The sequence below is a fragment of the Lontra canadensis genome, unplaced genomic scaffold, assembly GCF_010015895.1.
Source record: "Lontra canadensis isolate GAN:19392208 unplaced genomic scaffold, GSC_riverotter_1.0 scaffold60, whole genome shotgun sequence".
Classification (NCBI taxonomy): Eukaryota; Metazoa; Chordata; class Mammalia; order Carnivora; family Mustelidae; genus Lontra; species Lontra canadensis.
In genome coordinates this window covers 849350-866383 of record NW_022631054.1, presented here as the reverse complement: position 1 = coordinate 866383, position 17034 = coordinate 849350, and the positions used below count along the sequence as shown (strand labels likewise).

At 57.9% G+C, this 17034-nt stretch overlaps 2 protein-coding genes across 3 annotated transcripts; one reads left to right on the top strand and one right to left on the bottom strand.

Moving 5' to 3' along the window:
• The first annotated feature begins 1815 nt into the window (after nt 1-1815).
• TMEM54 (transmembrane protein 54) lies at nt 1816-7941 on the top strand. The gene is made up of 6 exons (XM_032877129.1): nt 1816-1956; nt 4365-4558; nt 6712-6771; nt 6916-7104; nt 7249-7383; nt 7757-7941. Exons 1-6 carry the CDS (start codon nt 1941-1943, stop codon nt 7829-7831), a joined length of 669 nt encoding a protein of 222 aa, XP_032733020.1. The 5' UTR covers nt 1816-1940; the 3' UTR covers nt 7832-7941.
• A 780-nt stretch (nt 7942-8721) lies between these two features.
• HPCA (hippocalcin) lies at nt 8722-16147 on the bottom strand. Of its 2 annotated transcripts, XM_032877127.1 has the most exons (5): nt 16032-16039; nt 14436-14442; nt 13364-13762; nt 9051-9156; nt 8821-8938 (listed from the first exon to the last, which is right to left on the bottom strand). In XM_032877127.1, exons 3-5 carry the CDS (start codon nt 13739-13741, stop codon nt 8841-8843), a joined length of 582 nt encoding a protein of 193 aa, XP_032733018.1. In that variant the 5' UTR covers nt 13742-13762; nt 14436-14442; nt 16032-16039; the 3' UTR covers nt 8821-8840. The 2 variants fall into 2 exon arrangements, with proteins under 2 accessions (XP_032733019.1, XP_032733018.1); XM_032877128.1 differs by lacking the exon at nt 14436-14442 and having other exon boundaries at nt 8722-8938; nt 16032-16147.
• Nucleotides 16148-17034: the final 887 nt, after the last annotated feature.

Sequence of the window (17034 nt, the reverse complement as noted above, 5' to 3'; positions counted from 1 at the left end):
GGGCTGTCCAGCGCGGTCCCTGGGAGGTAGCCTGTGTCCGCAGATAGTTGTTGGTGGAGTGGGGCAGGGTGGTGGCAATGAGGGGGACTTTTCTTGCTCTCTTTGTAACAAAAGCAAGACATGAATCAAGAAGCATTGTAGACTCCTACAGTATAGCCCCGTGTAAAACAGCCAAATCTTTCCCTCCCTCTCCTTGGGGGCCACCTCCTCCCTCGGCTGTCACTTTGGTGCTTTGCTTGCTGTTAGGAACGGCTCGTACATAACCATCATTAAAGGTATGCCCGTCTTTTGCACTTTCTGGTGTGTAAGATGAAGACCTAGAAATTGAACTGCTGGGTCGCAGATGCAAGTGTTTGACCCCTTCAATGCGGATAAGTACTGCCCAGCCGCCCTGCGAAAAGGTTGCCTCTGAGGACATAAAAATCCAAATGCCAGCCTCGGAGGGGATCAGCCCAAGGGTTTCTTGTCTTCCACCCTGAGAGGCTTTCTCCCTACACTGCCCCTGCTGGGCATGGTCTCCCTTCAGACTGCAGATAATGGGGAAGCCTGTCTGCTGGGGGTTATCAGACCAGCCTGCCCCACTGTGGCCAACACCCAAGGGGGCTCCCCAGCCCCAGTGTCAGATGGCCCCACTCGCACCTTTGGCTCTGTGTGCTGACCAGGTGTCTGACACACAGAGCACATGGCTGGCACCAGTATGGGTGTGCAGGAGGGGACACATTCGGTGGACATCCGGTGCTCCACGCAGCAAGCCAGCCCCTGTCCTTAAGGCTGCTGCCCAGTGGGGTAGGAGTGCAGACCAGGAACTCATGCTGCCTGGATACCAGGAGAGGGCCTCCCAGAGGCCTGCTGCAGGGGCTGAGAAAGCCCAGGGAGGCAGCCACCACACAGCCACCCCTGGGCCGGTGGGCACAGAGACCGGAATGGAAATCTGGGGTCCCCCTTAGCCATCACTTCCAGCTGAGTGCTCTTGGGGGGTCCCCTTCTAGATGCGGAGGAGGAAACAGGGGAGGGCAGGGTCCATCCTAGCCCAGTAAGGCGGCTCAGTAACCAGCAACCAGGATAAGTAAAGCCCCCACTGTGTGTTTCTGCATGGTCTACACTTGGTCTTTGAAGGTACTCTAGAGAATTTCCTAAGTGTTTTCTTATCTCTTTTTTTTTTTTTTTTTGTATCTCCTTTTGTCACACCACGGCCTTAAAGGACAGAAATTGTTATCCCTGATTTTTCAGTGAGAAAACAGAGAACCCCCGCCCCCATCCCCAAGACAGAAATAAAGCGCCTTGCTCTGCGTCCGAGGACCGAAGCCTCCCAGGACTGGTAAAACTAAGGTCCAGGGAGGGAAGGTGATTTGCTGAGGTCACACAGTAAGTCGGGGGCGACTCTAGTTCCCCAAGCAGTGCTCTCGCACCGCCGCGGCTGCCGCTCCCCATCTTCTAGAAAGACGGAGACTTTCAACCTTCACCCTGGGGCTGCCCCGGCCCACCGGGTCACGACAGCCACAGCCCACACGCACGCGGCCCCATCCGGAGGACGGCGCCTCCTCGGAGCCTCAGTGGTCATCTGTGCAGTGGAACCACTGCGGAGTGGTGGGCTCGGGGTAGGGGGATACGCCGAGGCCGGCGGCCGGGTGGGTGGGGCCAGCGCCGCGACTCAGCCGGGCGGGCCGGGAAGGGCTGCCCAGCAGGTCCGACCGGCCCGGGATGCAAACGAGCCGCCGGGGCCCTCCCGGGGCTGGGCCGCCCGGGGGGTGACGGGAAGGGAGGCCGGGCGCCGGCCAGCCCGCTGCTCCGGGCGGGACGGAGGCGTGACGCGGGCAGCGCGGGCGGCGCGGGCGGCGGACCGGCGCGGAGCCTGCGGACGGGATGCGAGCGGGGCCCCGCCGGCCACGGCACCCGGAGCCCCGCTGAAGCGGCCGCCGAGAGCCCGCGCGGGAGCCGAGATGTGTCTGCGCCTGGGTGAGCCGCGGCGGGACGGCCCGCGAGGCCCCCCGCCGCCCCGGATCCTCCCGGGGGGGCGGAGCGCTGCGTCCGGAGCCCGGAACCCCGGGGTCCGCGCCGCCTTCCCTGCGGGTCGCTTGCCGCTCTCGGCCTCAGTTTCCCCAGCAGGAAGGAGGAGGGAAGAGGGCTGCTGGTTTCTTCTCGAGGTGGGGTAGCGCCTCCGCCCCTCGCCCCCTCTTTCCTTTCCTGGGGAGGAAGGAGCCCCAGGCGGGAGGAGGAGAGTCCCTGGGGGAGGGAGCAGCTTGCCCTGCGCCCAGAGAGCACGAGGGAGAGCGGAAGGATAGAGATCCAGGGCCCAGAGAGTTCTGACCCCGAGGCTACCTGCCCTTTCCCCTCCTCAGCCTTGCAAAAGGCTCCCACTTCCAAGCCTCTGCTCCTCCTGCCAGGTGGGGATGGAAGGGCCTTTAGGAAACAGGAGCCAGACAGAGTGGGACCGATGCGCTCTCTCCCCTGACCCCCTACCCACAGTGATGCTGGTTTTGGACATCAGACGGACCTGGGGACTCCCCCCCCCCACCGCACTCTCTGTGAACCTCAGTTTCCTTATCTGTAAAATGGGGATGGTAGCACCACCGCCTAGGACTGCTGTGAGAAGGAAGTGAGCTCCCAGGAGTAAAGTGCTTCCCACTGTGCCAGCCACATTGCTCAGTGCTCTAAGAATGGTCACTTGGAAACAGAGAGCCCAAGATTGCCCTGAGACTGCGTCCAGGGCTCCAGGCACAGCCCCGCACTGGCACCGTGTCTCCGGTTTGACGGGAGTCTGGGTCCTAGGATGTTGTTGTTGTTCATGAGCCCAGCCCTGAGCCAGGTGGTGTCTGGGCTGCCAGGTAGGTGGGTGGATGGAGTGAGGTGGGTCAGGCCCCTGGGATGAAGCTTCCTGTTCAGCTGGCAGCTAATCTCCACGGCGGCATTCCAGTTCCACGGTGCCCGTCAAACCCATCATCCGCCCTCTGCTCCCAGACCTGGTCCAGCTCCAGAGGGCCCTGCAGGCTCCAGGGCTCTCAGAGACAGCTAGGGCAGCCCCTCCCCCCTTTTATATATGGCAAGGTCACACAGAAGGGCTGTGAGCCTGGCCCTACCCTCCCTGCTCCCTAAGGACTGCCTCTTGGCCCAGGGCCCCCAAGTAATGATCCCTTCTTCCCGCCCTTCCTCCCTCCCTCTCTTCCTTCTTTTCTTCCTTTCTCTCTCTCTCTCTCTCTCTCTCTCTCTTTTCTTTATCGCTTTTAGCTAGGGCTAATATACAAAATATGATCCAATCCTCTCTGCCACAGATGGGGAGACTGAGGTCTAAGAAGGGACTCAGGTCCCACTGCGAAGAGCTAAGCAAAGAAGGGGGGTTGCTTAGTTCAGGCACCTGGCCAGTCTCCCAGTCTCCCAGAGCTGGCTGGAATGGGGAAGCTGACAGGGCCAGGGGGCTAGCACGGTGTGTGGCCTCGGGGACAAAGCCGGCACCCATAAAGGACATTCCAGAGGACAGATGTGGAACAGCCTGAGCTGGCCAAGAAAGAGGGTTCTCTATTCCTGGGGTGTGCAAATAGGGGCTGCTAGCCACTTGGCCACTCAGAAGGAATTTGCATATGCCTCTCTGGTGTTCTTTGACCCCAGCCTGCCCTGTCCCTGTCCGGTGCCCCTGCACCAAGAACTTGCTTTTCTCAGGACCTGCACGGTATGTCCCAGCCACCTTCCCTCCTTCCCCCACTTCCTGTCTCCTGGTGGGACCCTCCTTCTCCACTGGGAGACAGGAGTTATTCTTCCCATTTTAAAGATGAGGAAATGGATACCCAGAGGCTTGAGTTTTTTGCCCCAAGTCAGTTCAGCAATTGTGAATTCATTCTCTGCTGTGTGCTCAGCTCTGTATTCCGAAGTGAATCCTGAGCAGGACCCGGTTCCTGCTCCACGAACCAGGGGCTCCTTGGGCTGGGACCGTGACTGTCAAACTCACCGGGGTGCTTTATAAAGGTCATGGCCCAGAGCAGACATTCAGTGAACATTTGTGTAAAAACTCCTGAGTGACTAAATCAGTGACTGGGGAGCTTGGCAGAAAGACCATGGATCTGGAGCTAGAGACCCAGGTTCAAGCCATGGCCCTGCCCCTTGGGACCTTGAGCACTCATGTGGACTGTGATGCTTTATTAAATACCACCTGGTGTGCTTTTCCAGCCTTGGAGTTCAGGAGACTCTCAGGAAGGCATTGTGAACCTCTTTTCCGGATGAGGAAACTGAGGCTCAAGACAAGTTAATGACCCCGAGTCATGCAGAAACGGACTTAGAGCCCAGTATCCATTACTCCTGCTGGGGCGTTGGTCTTCTCCTCCTCTAGAGGCTGTGTCCCCCCTCCCCGGACCTGACATGGCTGTCGCCCACAGGTGGCCTGAGTGTGGGTGACTTCCGGAGGGTGCTGATGAAGACAGGGCTGGTGCTGGTGGTGCTGGGCCATGTGAGCTTCATCGCAGCCGCCCTCCTCCATGGCACCGTGCTGCGCTATGTGGCTAGTCCCCACGACGCGGTGGCCCTGCAGTACTGCGTGGTCAACATCCTCTCTGTCACGTCTGCCATTGTGGTATGGCTGGGCCAGGAGGGCGACTGGCGAGAGGGGGGGCCGGGGGCTTGAAAGGCCTTTGGTGAGTACCCGCCCCGAGCCTGGGGTTGGAGCAAGTGGAGCACCCCACGCCTTCCGCTCTGCACCTTAGCCACTGGTCAAGGCTCTCAGCCTCTCTCTCTGCCTCAGCTGCCTTGTCTATAACATGGGGGAGGGAACAGTGTCCACTTAGAGGGTCCCGGTGAGAATTAATGAGTAGCCAGCACCTGGTCCGTGCTCACTACTGTGAGCTAGGATTAACGTGACAAGAGGAAAGTATTGGGGCGCCTGGGTGGCTCAGTGGGTTAAAGCCTCTGCCTTCGGCTCAGGTCATGATCTCAGGGTCCTGGGATCGAGCCCCAAATCGGGCTCTCTGCTCAGCAGGGAGCCTGCTTCCTCCTCTCTCTCTGTCTGCCTCTCTGCCTACTGGTGATCTCTGTCTGTCAAATAAATAAATAAAATCTTAAAAAAAAAATAAGAGGGAAGTAGTGAAGGCAGAGCTGGCAAAAGGAAGGAGCATCAGCTTAGCTTGGGAGGGTCCAGGAGGGATCCCAGAGGCGGAGGCCCCAGAGCTGGGTATTGATGGATGAGTAGGAGTTCAAAGATAGGCTGTAATTACCGTAACCCAGATGGGAGGCATGCCAGAGCAGGCAAGTAGGAGAGGAAGCTGGGATGACATTCCAAATGCAGAGAATGGCAGAGGCAAAGGTGTGGAGGTGGGAATGGTTCAGATCTATTTTGGAGACCCGGAAAAAGCCGACTTGGCAGGAACTCAGCATTAGGCTTGGTCTGTAAGATGTGCTCAACGAATGGTGGCCAGGGTTAGGCCCGGATGCCAGTACCTGTTTGAGGAATTTGGGAATGAAGGAGCCCAGTATTCTCAAGGTCAGAAATGTCTTTCCCACCTGTTGGCAGAGGAGGCGGCAGCCTTGGGGCAACAGCCATATTTCAAAGTCTGGAGTTCCATCTCTGCCACCTCCTGGGTGAGGGGCTTATTTCTGTCTCTAAGCCTGTTCTGTCCTCTGCAAAGTGAAGGTCATACAGCCTGCTGGCCCCAAGCCTTGGATGAATGGAGATCACAGGCCCCAGCAAGCAGGACAGACTCAGTCAGTGGGACAGGGCCAGGCTGCAGAGCTGTGTGCGGTGTCCCCTGGCCTTGTTGCTACTCTGGTTCCTTCCTCTTGCCAGCCTTAAGGAAGTCAGGTAAAGCGGCGAGGTGAGCCAGGGTCAGGAGATCCACCAGGGATGGGCCCTCGGCCACACCCCTTCGGCTTTGCCCTCATTCTCTCAGCTAATCCTCCCAGCTTCCCGGCAACACGGAGCCTCGACTATCCCCACTGCCCAGAGGGGGAGACCACGCTGAGGATTCACCCAGAGCCCTGCTGATACAAAGAAACCGACTGGATTTGAAAATGTTGTGTCTGACACCAAAGCTAGTGTCCTTTCTGTGAGCTCATACTACGGCATGGAGCTTGGCCCCAGCAGGATGGGGCACTAACTTGTGTCCGCTTGGGGAATTAGAGACATTGCTGGTTCTCTATCACACACCTGACTGCCACCGGCCCAGTGCACAGAATTCTACTCCGAAACATTTCCTTTTTTTTTCCCCCCCTTTAAGTAGGCTCCATACGTAACCTGGAGCCCAAAACAGGGCTTGAACTCAGGACTTTGAGATCGAGACCTGAGCTGAAACCACAAGTTGGAGGCTTAATCGACTGAGCCTGGGCGCCCCTACTCCACAAAGTTTTCTGACTTGTTAAAATAACAATTTTGTTATTAATTCCTTGCCAGTCGAGTTACTTAGTTTCTTCCAGAATCTTTCCCCCTCCAGGGAGATGTATCGTTTATACCCTGTGACATTGCCCCTGTAGCCCTGGGCGACACAGGTGCCTGTTTGAGATACACAACTAGAAGCAGTGGGGAGTCATGGAAGGTTGTAGGCAGGGGGTTACTAGGTGCCAGAAACGTCTCTTCAGGACTGGACTGTGAGGAGGCAGTGGCTTCGTGCAGATGGAGGTAGTGGGGCCAAAGCAGAACTGGGCTGGGGGGCTGGGGTCTGGGAGGGCCAGAGTTGGCATCAGTGGAGTCTTTGTCGAGAGTGGCCCTCACACCCTGCCTACTGTCCTTCCCCGCAGGTCATTACCTCAGGCATTGCAGCCATTGTGCTGTCCTGCTACCTCCCCAGCGTCCCCCTGGTATGTGGCTCCTCCTGGAAGGGGCTGTGGGGGTGGCTCAGGGGCAGCGGCTGCCCCCAAGGGCCTCACCTGCCTGGAGGGGGCAGGGCTGACCCCACAGGGACCAAGCCTGACATACGTTGACCAGTGGCCTCTCCCATCCAGCGCTGGACAGTGTTTAGCTCGAGCATGGCCTGTGCCCTTCTGTCTCTGACCTGTGCTCTGGGCCTCTTGGCCTCGATCGCCGTGACCTTTGCTACCCAGGGCCGGGCCCTGCTGGCCGCCTGTACTTTTGGAAGCCCCGAAGTGCTCGTACTGGTGCCTGACTGTCCCTTCGACCCCACACGCATTTATGTGAGTGCTTAGGCCTGGAGTTGGCAGGGGGTGGGGGTAAGGGAGCAGGTGGGGTTGGGGGGGTGACACCCAAGTGCTCATCAGAGGTGGGAGCGGATTCTTAGAGACACCCCCTCTATCCTGCCCCTTGTGCTCCCCCCGCAGAGCTCCAGCCTGTGCCTCTGGGGCATCTCGCTAGTGTTCTGTGTGACAGAGAGCGTGTTTGCCGTGCGCTGTGCCCAGCTCTCCCACCAGCTGCTGGAACTGAGGCCCTGGTGGGGGAAAAGCAGCCACCACATGGTAAGGCCTGCCACCCCCTTCATCAGCCCTTACTCCCCGTATTTGTGGGAGCCCTTGCTGGGGAGCCCAGGCTGGTCTGCCCCTACCCCTTGCCTTGAGAAGTGGGGCAAAAGTTTTTTTCCCCAAGACAAAAGGGAGCAGCTTGGTCATAGCGCTGAAACCTGGCTCCCCCCAACCAAGGGCCAGGATGAATCTTGAGGGGGAGGGAGGGGTATCTGGGCTCAAGCTGGGGTTCCTCCAAGGGTATGGCCTGGCTCTTGCATGGGAGGGAATAGTGATGCCCCTTTGCCCCCGAGATCCTCGCAGCCCTGCCAGCCCCTAGGTGTCCTGGAGGAGCAGACCCAGAGCCTGGCACCCTCTTGTGTTTCCGCAGAGGCAGGAGAGCCCAGAGCCTGTGGAGGGCCGTGACCTGCTGAGCTGCACCAGCTCTGAGCCACTGACCCTCTGAGAGCCGATACCCCGTCCAGGCCCCATGACCACTAGGGCCCTACAACCCAGTCTGCACTGTGGCCAGGCCAGGATTTCTGGAGCAGACCTGAGAGGGCTTGCCGTTCACTCAGGAACTGGTGGGGCTTTCCACCCACTCCCGCAGCTACCCAGCCCACTGCACTGAAATGAGACTTTATTCTGAAGTTATTAAAAAGAACAGAGATGCTCCACGTGGATGCATGCAGCAGGGGAAGGGACATGGGAGGGGCTGTGCTGCTTTCCCACAAGGGTGCTGTGGTTGGGGCTCTGGGGGTGTCTGCCCATCCGTGGGCCTGTGTGTGTGTGTGAGGGAGGAAACATACACAGCAGAATCAGTGGGTCTGTGTTCATCCAAGTGCTGGAAGGCAAGCGGGGGTTCATGGGACCCACAGCTGGGAGGCTGGAACCCCAAGGTTTTCCTCTTGTTTTCCTGGCCTCCAGGAGAACAAGAGCAGTGGAACAGGAAGGGTTGAGGCCCTCCTGCAGGAAAGGATGGCTCAAGGAAGCTTTTTCCTCAAACCCCCGCCACCTCTGGAATCCTTCTCTCCTTTCCAGATGAAGACAGCCTCCACACCTGGGAATACTTTCCCCTTCCACCCTGACTGAGAGCTACAAGGGTGGGGTGGGGGTTGGGGAGCTTGCGGGTGGTTGGGGGAGGAGCTTGAGGCTGCGTGGGAGTAGGGGAGGCGTGGGGTGCGTGGGGGTGGGGAGAATGGTCGAAGTTCTGTCTGGGCGAGGGAGGGCAGACCCAGCCAGAGCCTGCGTCTCGATCCTTGCCTAAGGGAGATACTGCCTCTCGGATTGACGGTGCCGACCTCTTGCTTGCTTGGGCCTTAGGGGTACTGCGGGGTACCCCTAAGGGTACAGTGCAGGCCCTGGGGGGAGTGCCCAGTGTGACCCCCAGGCTGGATGGACACAAGGGAGAGGAAGCTGATAGCCGGGAGAGGGCCAGTGAAGGCAGGGAGGAGGGGGAACCTGGGTCCTCTCGCTCAGAACTGGGAGGCGCTGCTGGGGTCGCACTGCAGCAGGCGCACGATGGACGGGTCGCTTTTGGCCCCGCGGATGAACTCCTCCAGGGACAGCTTGCCTGCGGGGCAAGGGGAGCAGTGATGGGGGACCGCGCAGCGAGGGAGGCAGAGCAGAGCAGCGGGAGAGGAAGGGGGAGTGGCACCCGCCCCGCCCCGCCCCTGCCCCCTCACCGTCGTTGTTTGTGTCCATTTGGCGGAAGATTTTCTCGGTCCTCTTTTCTGGGGTCGACTCGTCCTCCGGCATCTTCATCACAGACGAAACCATCTTGTAAATGGCCTGAGGGGCGGGAGGGGGAGGCAGGGTGAGAGGAGCCTGCCCGACCCTCCACCCCCATTCCCATCTTCCCAAACCGCCCCCAGACACGCAGATTGCAGCTCCTCCTAGGTGAGGTGGAGATGTGGTCACTGAGAACCGGAAGGGCGGGGGAGGGGGGCTTCAGGAAGGACTACCTAGGAAGGCTTCCCAAAAGAGGGGGGCTATTGGAGCGGGTCCCGACCAAGTTCCCTTGGAGCGCCAGATGGGAAAGGCATTCCTGGCAGAGCAATCTGCACGTACAAAGGAGCGGCGGCGGGAAGCTCTGAGTGCGCACCGAGAATTTGGGGGTGCCTACGTGCAGGGGGACTGGAGAGATGTTGGAGGATATCAGGGCCCAGAGAGCGAAGGGGCTAGAACACCCGGCGCCGCGGGCTCCAGGGTAAGTACCGTCTTAGCGCAGCTTTTCTGAAACTTCGGGGCTCTGGGCGGCCCGCGCTCTGGGGGCCCGCAGGGGGCGCTGGGCGGAGTGGGTGACATTGGGCTGCGGTGCCTCTGTGGCCGGCAGGGGGCGCAGGGACGCACCAAGGGCTGGAGGGCCCGGAGCGCTGGGCTCAGAGCGGGAGGAGACGTTATGCAAATAAACTCAAGTGAGCATCTGCCAAGGGCGGGGACAGTATGCGCTCAGTTGAGCCCAGAACTGCAGCTGCCACGTGCAGGATCTCTGGAGGCAACGCGAAGGAGCGTATTTGTGCTAAATGTACACAGAGCACGTAGGGCTTGGCCTGTAGGATAGGTGGGTCCCAGCGCCCCAGAACTCAAAAGACCAGACCGATGGCCCCAATCTGCCAGCTTTCTGCTACTGACACATCCACCAAGAAGCCTCCCTTCTCCCATCCCAAAAACTTCCCTTGCCTTAGATCCGGCTCAGCCTCCCTACTGGTCTCTTCCCTGCGCTGTCCCAGGTCTGTCCCCTGCACAGCCTCTGAAATCTTTCCAAACACAGATCTCCGCCGCGTCCTCAACCCAATGGGCTGCTCCCTCGTTCCCATCACACACCCAGGCTTCCCTCCAAGCCCACCGTGCACCCAGCTCCTTCTGGATACTGCCCCACGCTCCTTCTGCTGCCTCCCACTCTTCCTTGGGAGGCAACTTACATGGCACTTCCTTAGGGGGACCTTCTCTGATCCCTGCTGGGCCAAGGCCCATATGCTGGCCCAGAGTCTCCAGGGCTTTTCCTTTGGGGACACCTCTCTGGAAGTAATTTTGCCTTTGTAGGATTGCTCCTAGTCCCCGGCCTACAGATAAAGATCATGGACATCTAGCTAATGCCCATATCCTCAGAATTCAGCACAGTGCCTGGAATCTGGCAGGGACTCCACCATTTAAAAGTTTAAAAGCTTTTGGCACCTCTCACTGCTCTTTCTACCAAGTCCAAACCATTCAGCCCCAGGAACTCAAGGTGCTTGCTGACCTCTCCATCACCAGGCCTCCCCTGGTAGGTGATCCTGCTGCAACCAAATACCTCTACTCCTTTTGGGTTTCCCAGAATGGACAGCTTCCACCTGGAACAGTAACCCTGGCTACCACTTACCCGATACCTGCTGTGTGCTGGATACTTCACACACATTATTTCTGAACTTCACAACAGCACTGAAAAGCAGGTATCATGATCCCCACTTTCCAGATAAGAAATGGGGCTTGGAAAGGGGGATTAATGCCAGAGACTGAATTAGAATCCGCTCTTTCATAGCTGCTGGATAGATGCTTGGGGCTGGTAATGACCAGACAGAACTTTGGAGGACGATGTGCCTATAGTGGCATCCTGTTTCCACTAATCACTATATCAGACAAGTCCTTAACCTCTGTGAGCCTCAGTTTACTCATGTCTCCCCCATAGGGACTGCCTCGAGGATTGAAGGAGACGGTTTGTATAGTTGGGATAGTAGCTGGCTAGAGTAGGTGGTCAGTAAACAGAAGCTTCTAGTATCATCATTCCTCATCCACCGCATCTTCAGGTCTTGCCTGCCTTTCAGTCCCCTAGACTCCCCGATGCTGCATTAGCTAGTCCGCGTGGGCTGCTGCACACTTGTTCTCTCCTACCAGAGTAGGGGCCCCAAGAGGCCAAGAGGCAGCATTTTCCCTTGCAGTGTGCCCACCACCGGACCATAGGGCTGGGTCCCGAGAAGGATGGGCGAGTGACTTAGAGAGTGACTGCTCCAATCATGACAAGCCTCTCCTGGGCCTCCTAATTAATTGTCTGGAATTGCTGTGCACTTGTTGTTTCACGGGAACTGGCTTGTAATTAATCAGTCACTGGGGTTTGCAGAGTTCTGACTGCACTGGCCGTCTCGGGGCCCGCGGCTGCCATAAAGGAAATGAGGGCGTAGGTAGCAGAGACCAGCCAGAAAGGGATCCTAAGTATGGCCAAGGAATGAGGCTGGCTTGACTGATATCTTGGGCTTGGCACCTCCCGCTGGGCCGAGATTTACCGGTCGTTACCAGTGCAACCACACTAAGTGGTAAAACGTAATATCCCTCATATTGGTTGGTATCCAATCCCTTGAGGGATCTTCCATCACCCCACCTGCCCCAACCTTTCCACCAGGACCCCCAGAACGTCCCACTAGCCATCAGCTAGAGAGTTAATGCCTGGCCCATGGGGGGTCACAGACAGACATTAAGGCTTTACGCCTAACGATAGGCAGGGAGGGCATCGCATGAGCTAGACGCTTTGCAAGAGAGAAGCCAAAGCGAAATCCAGGATGGGTTGGATGAGATGGAAGGGGAAGCAGCAGAGCTGAGGGACCAGAGGAAAGATTTCAGAGAGGCAGAAGAAAAGGGAGCAAGAGCATGTGCAAAGCTGTGCAGTGGGATTACTCGGGGCATATCCCAAGGATGTTGAAAAGGCCATTCTAGCTAGAGTAGAGCAGAGGAGACAACAGTAACTGACAACTTCTAACATTTTCCGGTAACAATTAGATGCTGGACCATCTCCTGGAGCCCGTATCCCACTCTGTACCTACAATAGTCTGGTGAAATAGGGAACTAACACCCCACCACTTGGGTGAAGAAACACAGGCTCAGGCAAAAAGTGAACTAGGAACTGGATAGATAAAACAGAACCAGAGCCCTAATGGACTTCGATGACAGGCCAAAGGGGTAGGCACTTGGGAATTTTCTGAGGGAGAGCTAACATGTGTTAAACTTAAACTTGTACTAAGAAAGGGCATTCACATCAGGTCCTTAAATCTCCCTGTGAGGTCAGTATCATCACCCCATTTTACAAAGGAGAGATCTAAGAGATGAAGCCAACTCCAGAACTGGAAGCCAGACCCATTTCTAAGGGCAGCTCAGAGTAGTCAGCTTGAACTTAACTCTGGTGACATGTTGTGTGACCTTGAGCAAGTTACTTCACCTCTCTGAGCCTCATGGAGTTAATGAAAGGAGGCACTGGCTCATGGATATAGACATCTCAGTTAGTACTAGGCTCTTAATGGGCCCTCAGTCAGTTGAAAGGTGACCGGTATCCAGATGGGAAGTGGTTGGTGGAGCCAGGTGGTCCACTCATGGGCTGTGTGGCCTTGGGTGAATGTCTTTACTTCTCTGACCATCCATTTTCTCCTGCGTAAATGAGGATCAATGAAACATCACTGGCCTGTACTCTGAAGAAATGTCAAGTTTTGAAAAACAGGCTGAGAGGCTGTTATAAATTAAAGGCAACTAAAGAGACATGACAACGAAATGCAACATGTGATCCTGGACCTGGGTAAAAAGGGCTATAAAGGACATTTTGAGACAGTTGGCAAAATTGGAATTTGGTAAGTTAGATAATAGCATTGTTTCTACATTAAATGTCCTGACTTCGATAATCATATTATCGGTTATGTAAGAGTATGTCCCTGTTTTTAGGAAATACATCCTGATGTAGTCAGGGTTAGAGGGTCACATTGAGAACAACGGCAAAGCATTACACACATGCGCACGCACACACACACAATGATAAAGCAAATATGGTTAAAGTTAATTGGTGAATCTGGGTAAAAGATATATGGGAGTTTTCTCAACTTTTCTTGAAACTGGAAATTATTTCCTTATGGTTTTTCAAATGGGCCACAAGAGTAGCACCTGCCACTACCTACCCACGAAGGCCGTTGAGAGGATAAAAAGGGATGGCAGGTGCCTGAGGCCAGGCCCTGCACCTGGCATCCTGAGGGGCCCAGGGGCCCACCTGCACAATCTCGAGCATTTCCTCACGGCTGATGTAGCCGTTGCCATCCAGGTCGTACATGCTGAAGGCCCACATGAGCTTCTGCTCCAGGCGGCCACGCGAGGTCACGCTCAGCGCAATGATGAACTCCCGGAAGTCGATGGTGCCGTCGCTGTTGGTGTCGAATGTGCGGAAGACGTGCTCGGCGAATTTGGAGGCGTCACCATAGGGGAAGAAGTTGGCGTAGATCTTCTTGAACTCGTCCACGTTGAGGATGCCCGTGGGACAGTCCTTGAGGAAGCCCTTGTACCACTCTTGAAGCTCCAGCTCGGAGAACTCCGTGTTCTCCCGCAGGTCCTGCAGCATCTCCGGCCGCAGCTTGCTGTTCTGCTTGCCCATGGCCGCCAAGCCAAGTCCCACCTGGGTCCCCGAGGGGTTCAAAGGGTAGAGAGGAATGGTCAGGCCCTCTTGGCCCCTTGTCACCACTCCAGGAAGGGCCCCAGACACCAGCCACCCCAGCCTCTCATCTGACCCAGGGGAAGAGAGGAGCTGCTCAGAGTCCTCCTTCTGCCTCTGTGACCTGCTCCACACCATGTCCCCTACCTTACACGTTCCCAGGGAACAGACCAGGAGGCAGAGGAAGGGGCTCATCTACTGAGGGCCTGCTCAGCACCAGCCACTGGGCTGTCACAGATGTATACCATTTTACCCTCACCAAGGGAAGTCTGGGGATTAGCCCCGCTTTACAGATGAGAAGGCAGGCTCAAGGAAGCAAAGTGACCTGGTTCAGGTCGCACAGGCATGGAGTGACAGAGCTGACTCCCAGAGTTGCCCAGGGAGGTGCAAAAGGCCTTCTCGTCCTCCCTCCTCCCTCCTGCTCCTTCACTGCCTCACGTATGCCCGCTTGCTACAAAATACACCTGCAGCCCAGACACTGACTGCACACATGGTCCTGACAAAGGCCACCACAAGGCACCAGAGCCAGACCACCTGGGTCTGAATCTCAGCTCTGCCTCTTACCAGCCAGGTGACCTTAGACAAGCTCCTTATACTCTCTCTGCCCCATCTATAAAGTGAGGGTAACAGTACCTACCTCGTTACTGGGGGGATTAAATGAGTTAATACATGTGAAGCACTTGGAATGATGCTAAGTGTTAAACAAAAGTGATTTACGTGGACCCAGATGCCACAAGGCTCATGCACGACAATATACAGATGAACACACACTGACACATATCAGGCTCCACAGCTCAGCAAATCCATACACCGGCTCCCATGCCACTCAAATACCAGCCCATAGCCACCCATGGGTCACCATGTCTCCACACATGACAGCATTCCCTCAGCTCCACAACTCACATGTTCTGACACACGGCACAACAGCTCCCCTACCCTGTGCATCAAGACAGCAGCCCACGACCCCACATGTCTCACACATGCCATCACAAGCCAACTCCCATGCTGACACCTCTCACATGGGCAGCTGCACGTGGGACCCTCAGGCATCCTTGCCATTTTTCTTTTCCCAGAGGTGCTTCCAGGTCCCAGGAGAGGGAGCCGCAGCCCTTCTCAGACCTACTAGGGTCTCTTTTCCAGGGAGAGCCTTGGCCAGCCAACCCTCCCCCAATACTTACCTTTTCCGTGTAGGAGGTTAGGGTGTGGGGGGCTGAGGGGAAGGCAAGGGAGAGGAGACAGCCAGGCAGTTCTAGGCAGGGATGGAGGGGCACAGGCTGGTGAATCCCTCCCCCCAGCTTGGCGCTGGGAGTGAGACAGAGTGAGGGGGGTTCCTTGTGTGTGCATCTGCACGAAGCTCTGAGTGCATGTAATGAGCATGTGTGTGAGTGCTTGTGTTCATGTATGCATGGATGCCCCTGGTTTCTGCATTGCATTTGACTCTCGTGTGTTTCAGTCTATATATGTGCCTGTGACTAGGTGCGCACCCATCACAGTAAGAGGGCGATGTGCCTACATGGCCATTTGGGGACTTGTGTGTGTCCTCAGCAGTGTGTCACACGCATGTTTTTGTAAGTTGGTGACCCTCCTTTCCAAAGCAGCCTCTTCTGCCCCAGACTGAGGACCCAGTGAACAAGTGTGTGGGAGGGGACTGAGGAAATGCGTGGGGCTGAGGCGGAGGAGTGTGTCCCTTAGTCCCCTCCTCAAGGTCCAAGGAACTGGGTCATCGGGGCGGGGGCAGAGAGATGCACTGAGCAGGAAAGCTCTTCCAGTGCCCCCTCCTCCCTGCCACCCTCAAAGCTGCCCCTCCCAATCGGGAGACTTGGAAACGAAGGTGGTAGGAGATTCTGTCGTCTCCGCAAAGACCCCCTAGTCCCCCAGATGGGAAGGACCCACAGCTCGACCTGAGAAACTCACCTGGGGAACCCTTTCCAAACCTCTCCCCAGCTCTCGCGCGGAGCCCACGCTTCAGAGCGCCGGGAGCGGGGCCCCTCCTGGAGGGGGCGCTCCGAGGCGGCCGGAACGCGACTCCTCCCGGCCGGCCACTCGGCGGTCAGGACCCTGGAGAGCGCCGCGCTCCTGCCCCTGGGGAGCCCCCTTCTTCCCCGCGCCCCCGGAGGCAGGCTTCCCGGGAGGCGCGGGAGCGGCGGGGTTGGAGAGGCTCGACGGGGACCCCTCCCTCCGGGTTGCCCCCTCCCCGCATCCCCCAGCCCCGGCCGGAGCGGCCCCCACTCACCCAGCGACGCGGAGACACCGACTGCGCAGGGAAGGCGGCGCTGCTGCGGCGCGCGGCGGCAGAGGCGGCCGGAGGGGCGGGCGGGGGGCGGGGGGAGGGACTGCCAGGGAGACGCCCCGCGGCGTTCGCCCAGAGCCCCTCCCCGGAGGGGTCCCCGTTCCTCCCCTTTCCCTCCAGCCCCCAGGGCGGGGGGAGCGGGGCGCTTGACTCCGCCCCCACCCCTGCCCGGGAGAGGGAAGGGGGACGCCCTCACTTCCCTGGCCCCCTCACGAGGGAGCGCCCGCCGGGGTAGGAGGACAGAGGTCTCCATCTCAGCATCTCGACTCAGGTAGCCCAAATAGGGTCGGGGTGGGAGGGGTCAGTGCCCAGAGACCTCTTTCCGAACCGGGGACAACCCCCGCTCCTCCCTCCTTCCTCCCCCATCCCTACCTGGGCGCGGAGCTGCAGGTCGCTCCGCGGGCGGAATCCGGAGTCTGGGCGGTTCGATAGGCACCCTCCCCGCCCCCGCGCCTCAACTCGGGAACTAACTGAGCTGGGGCTCTTCCGCGAGGGGGCAGCGCCCACTCTTCCAGTCCCGGAGGTCTTCTGGGGGCCAGGCACGCCCCCTACCCCTCCTCGGCCTTACAGAGCCCCGCCCCCATCTCCTGCCCACCGCCCCATCTCATCTTCGGATTCCTCTCAGAATGAATCCCACCTCCCAACATTGATCTAAATTGCTCCTCCCCTACTCCCGTCCTTCCCCTGCCTCTGGTCATATGTGGGCCTGGGGAGCAAGCATTTCTAGCCTGGGGGTGGGGGGCGGTTCTGAAGTGCGTAGGCACCTCAGCGGCACACAGGACAGCCCTTCTCGGGAGTCACTGACCCCCTCCCCCAACTGCAGCTCCTCCTGCCTGGGTGGGGGCTGCATCCTCCCTCCCCCCAGCTTCTGCAATAACCCCCACATCCTGAGCTTGAATTTTGTCCTTTATCTTTAGGAGGTGGTCCTTATTGTCCCCTGTTCACA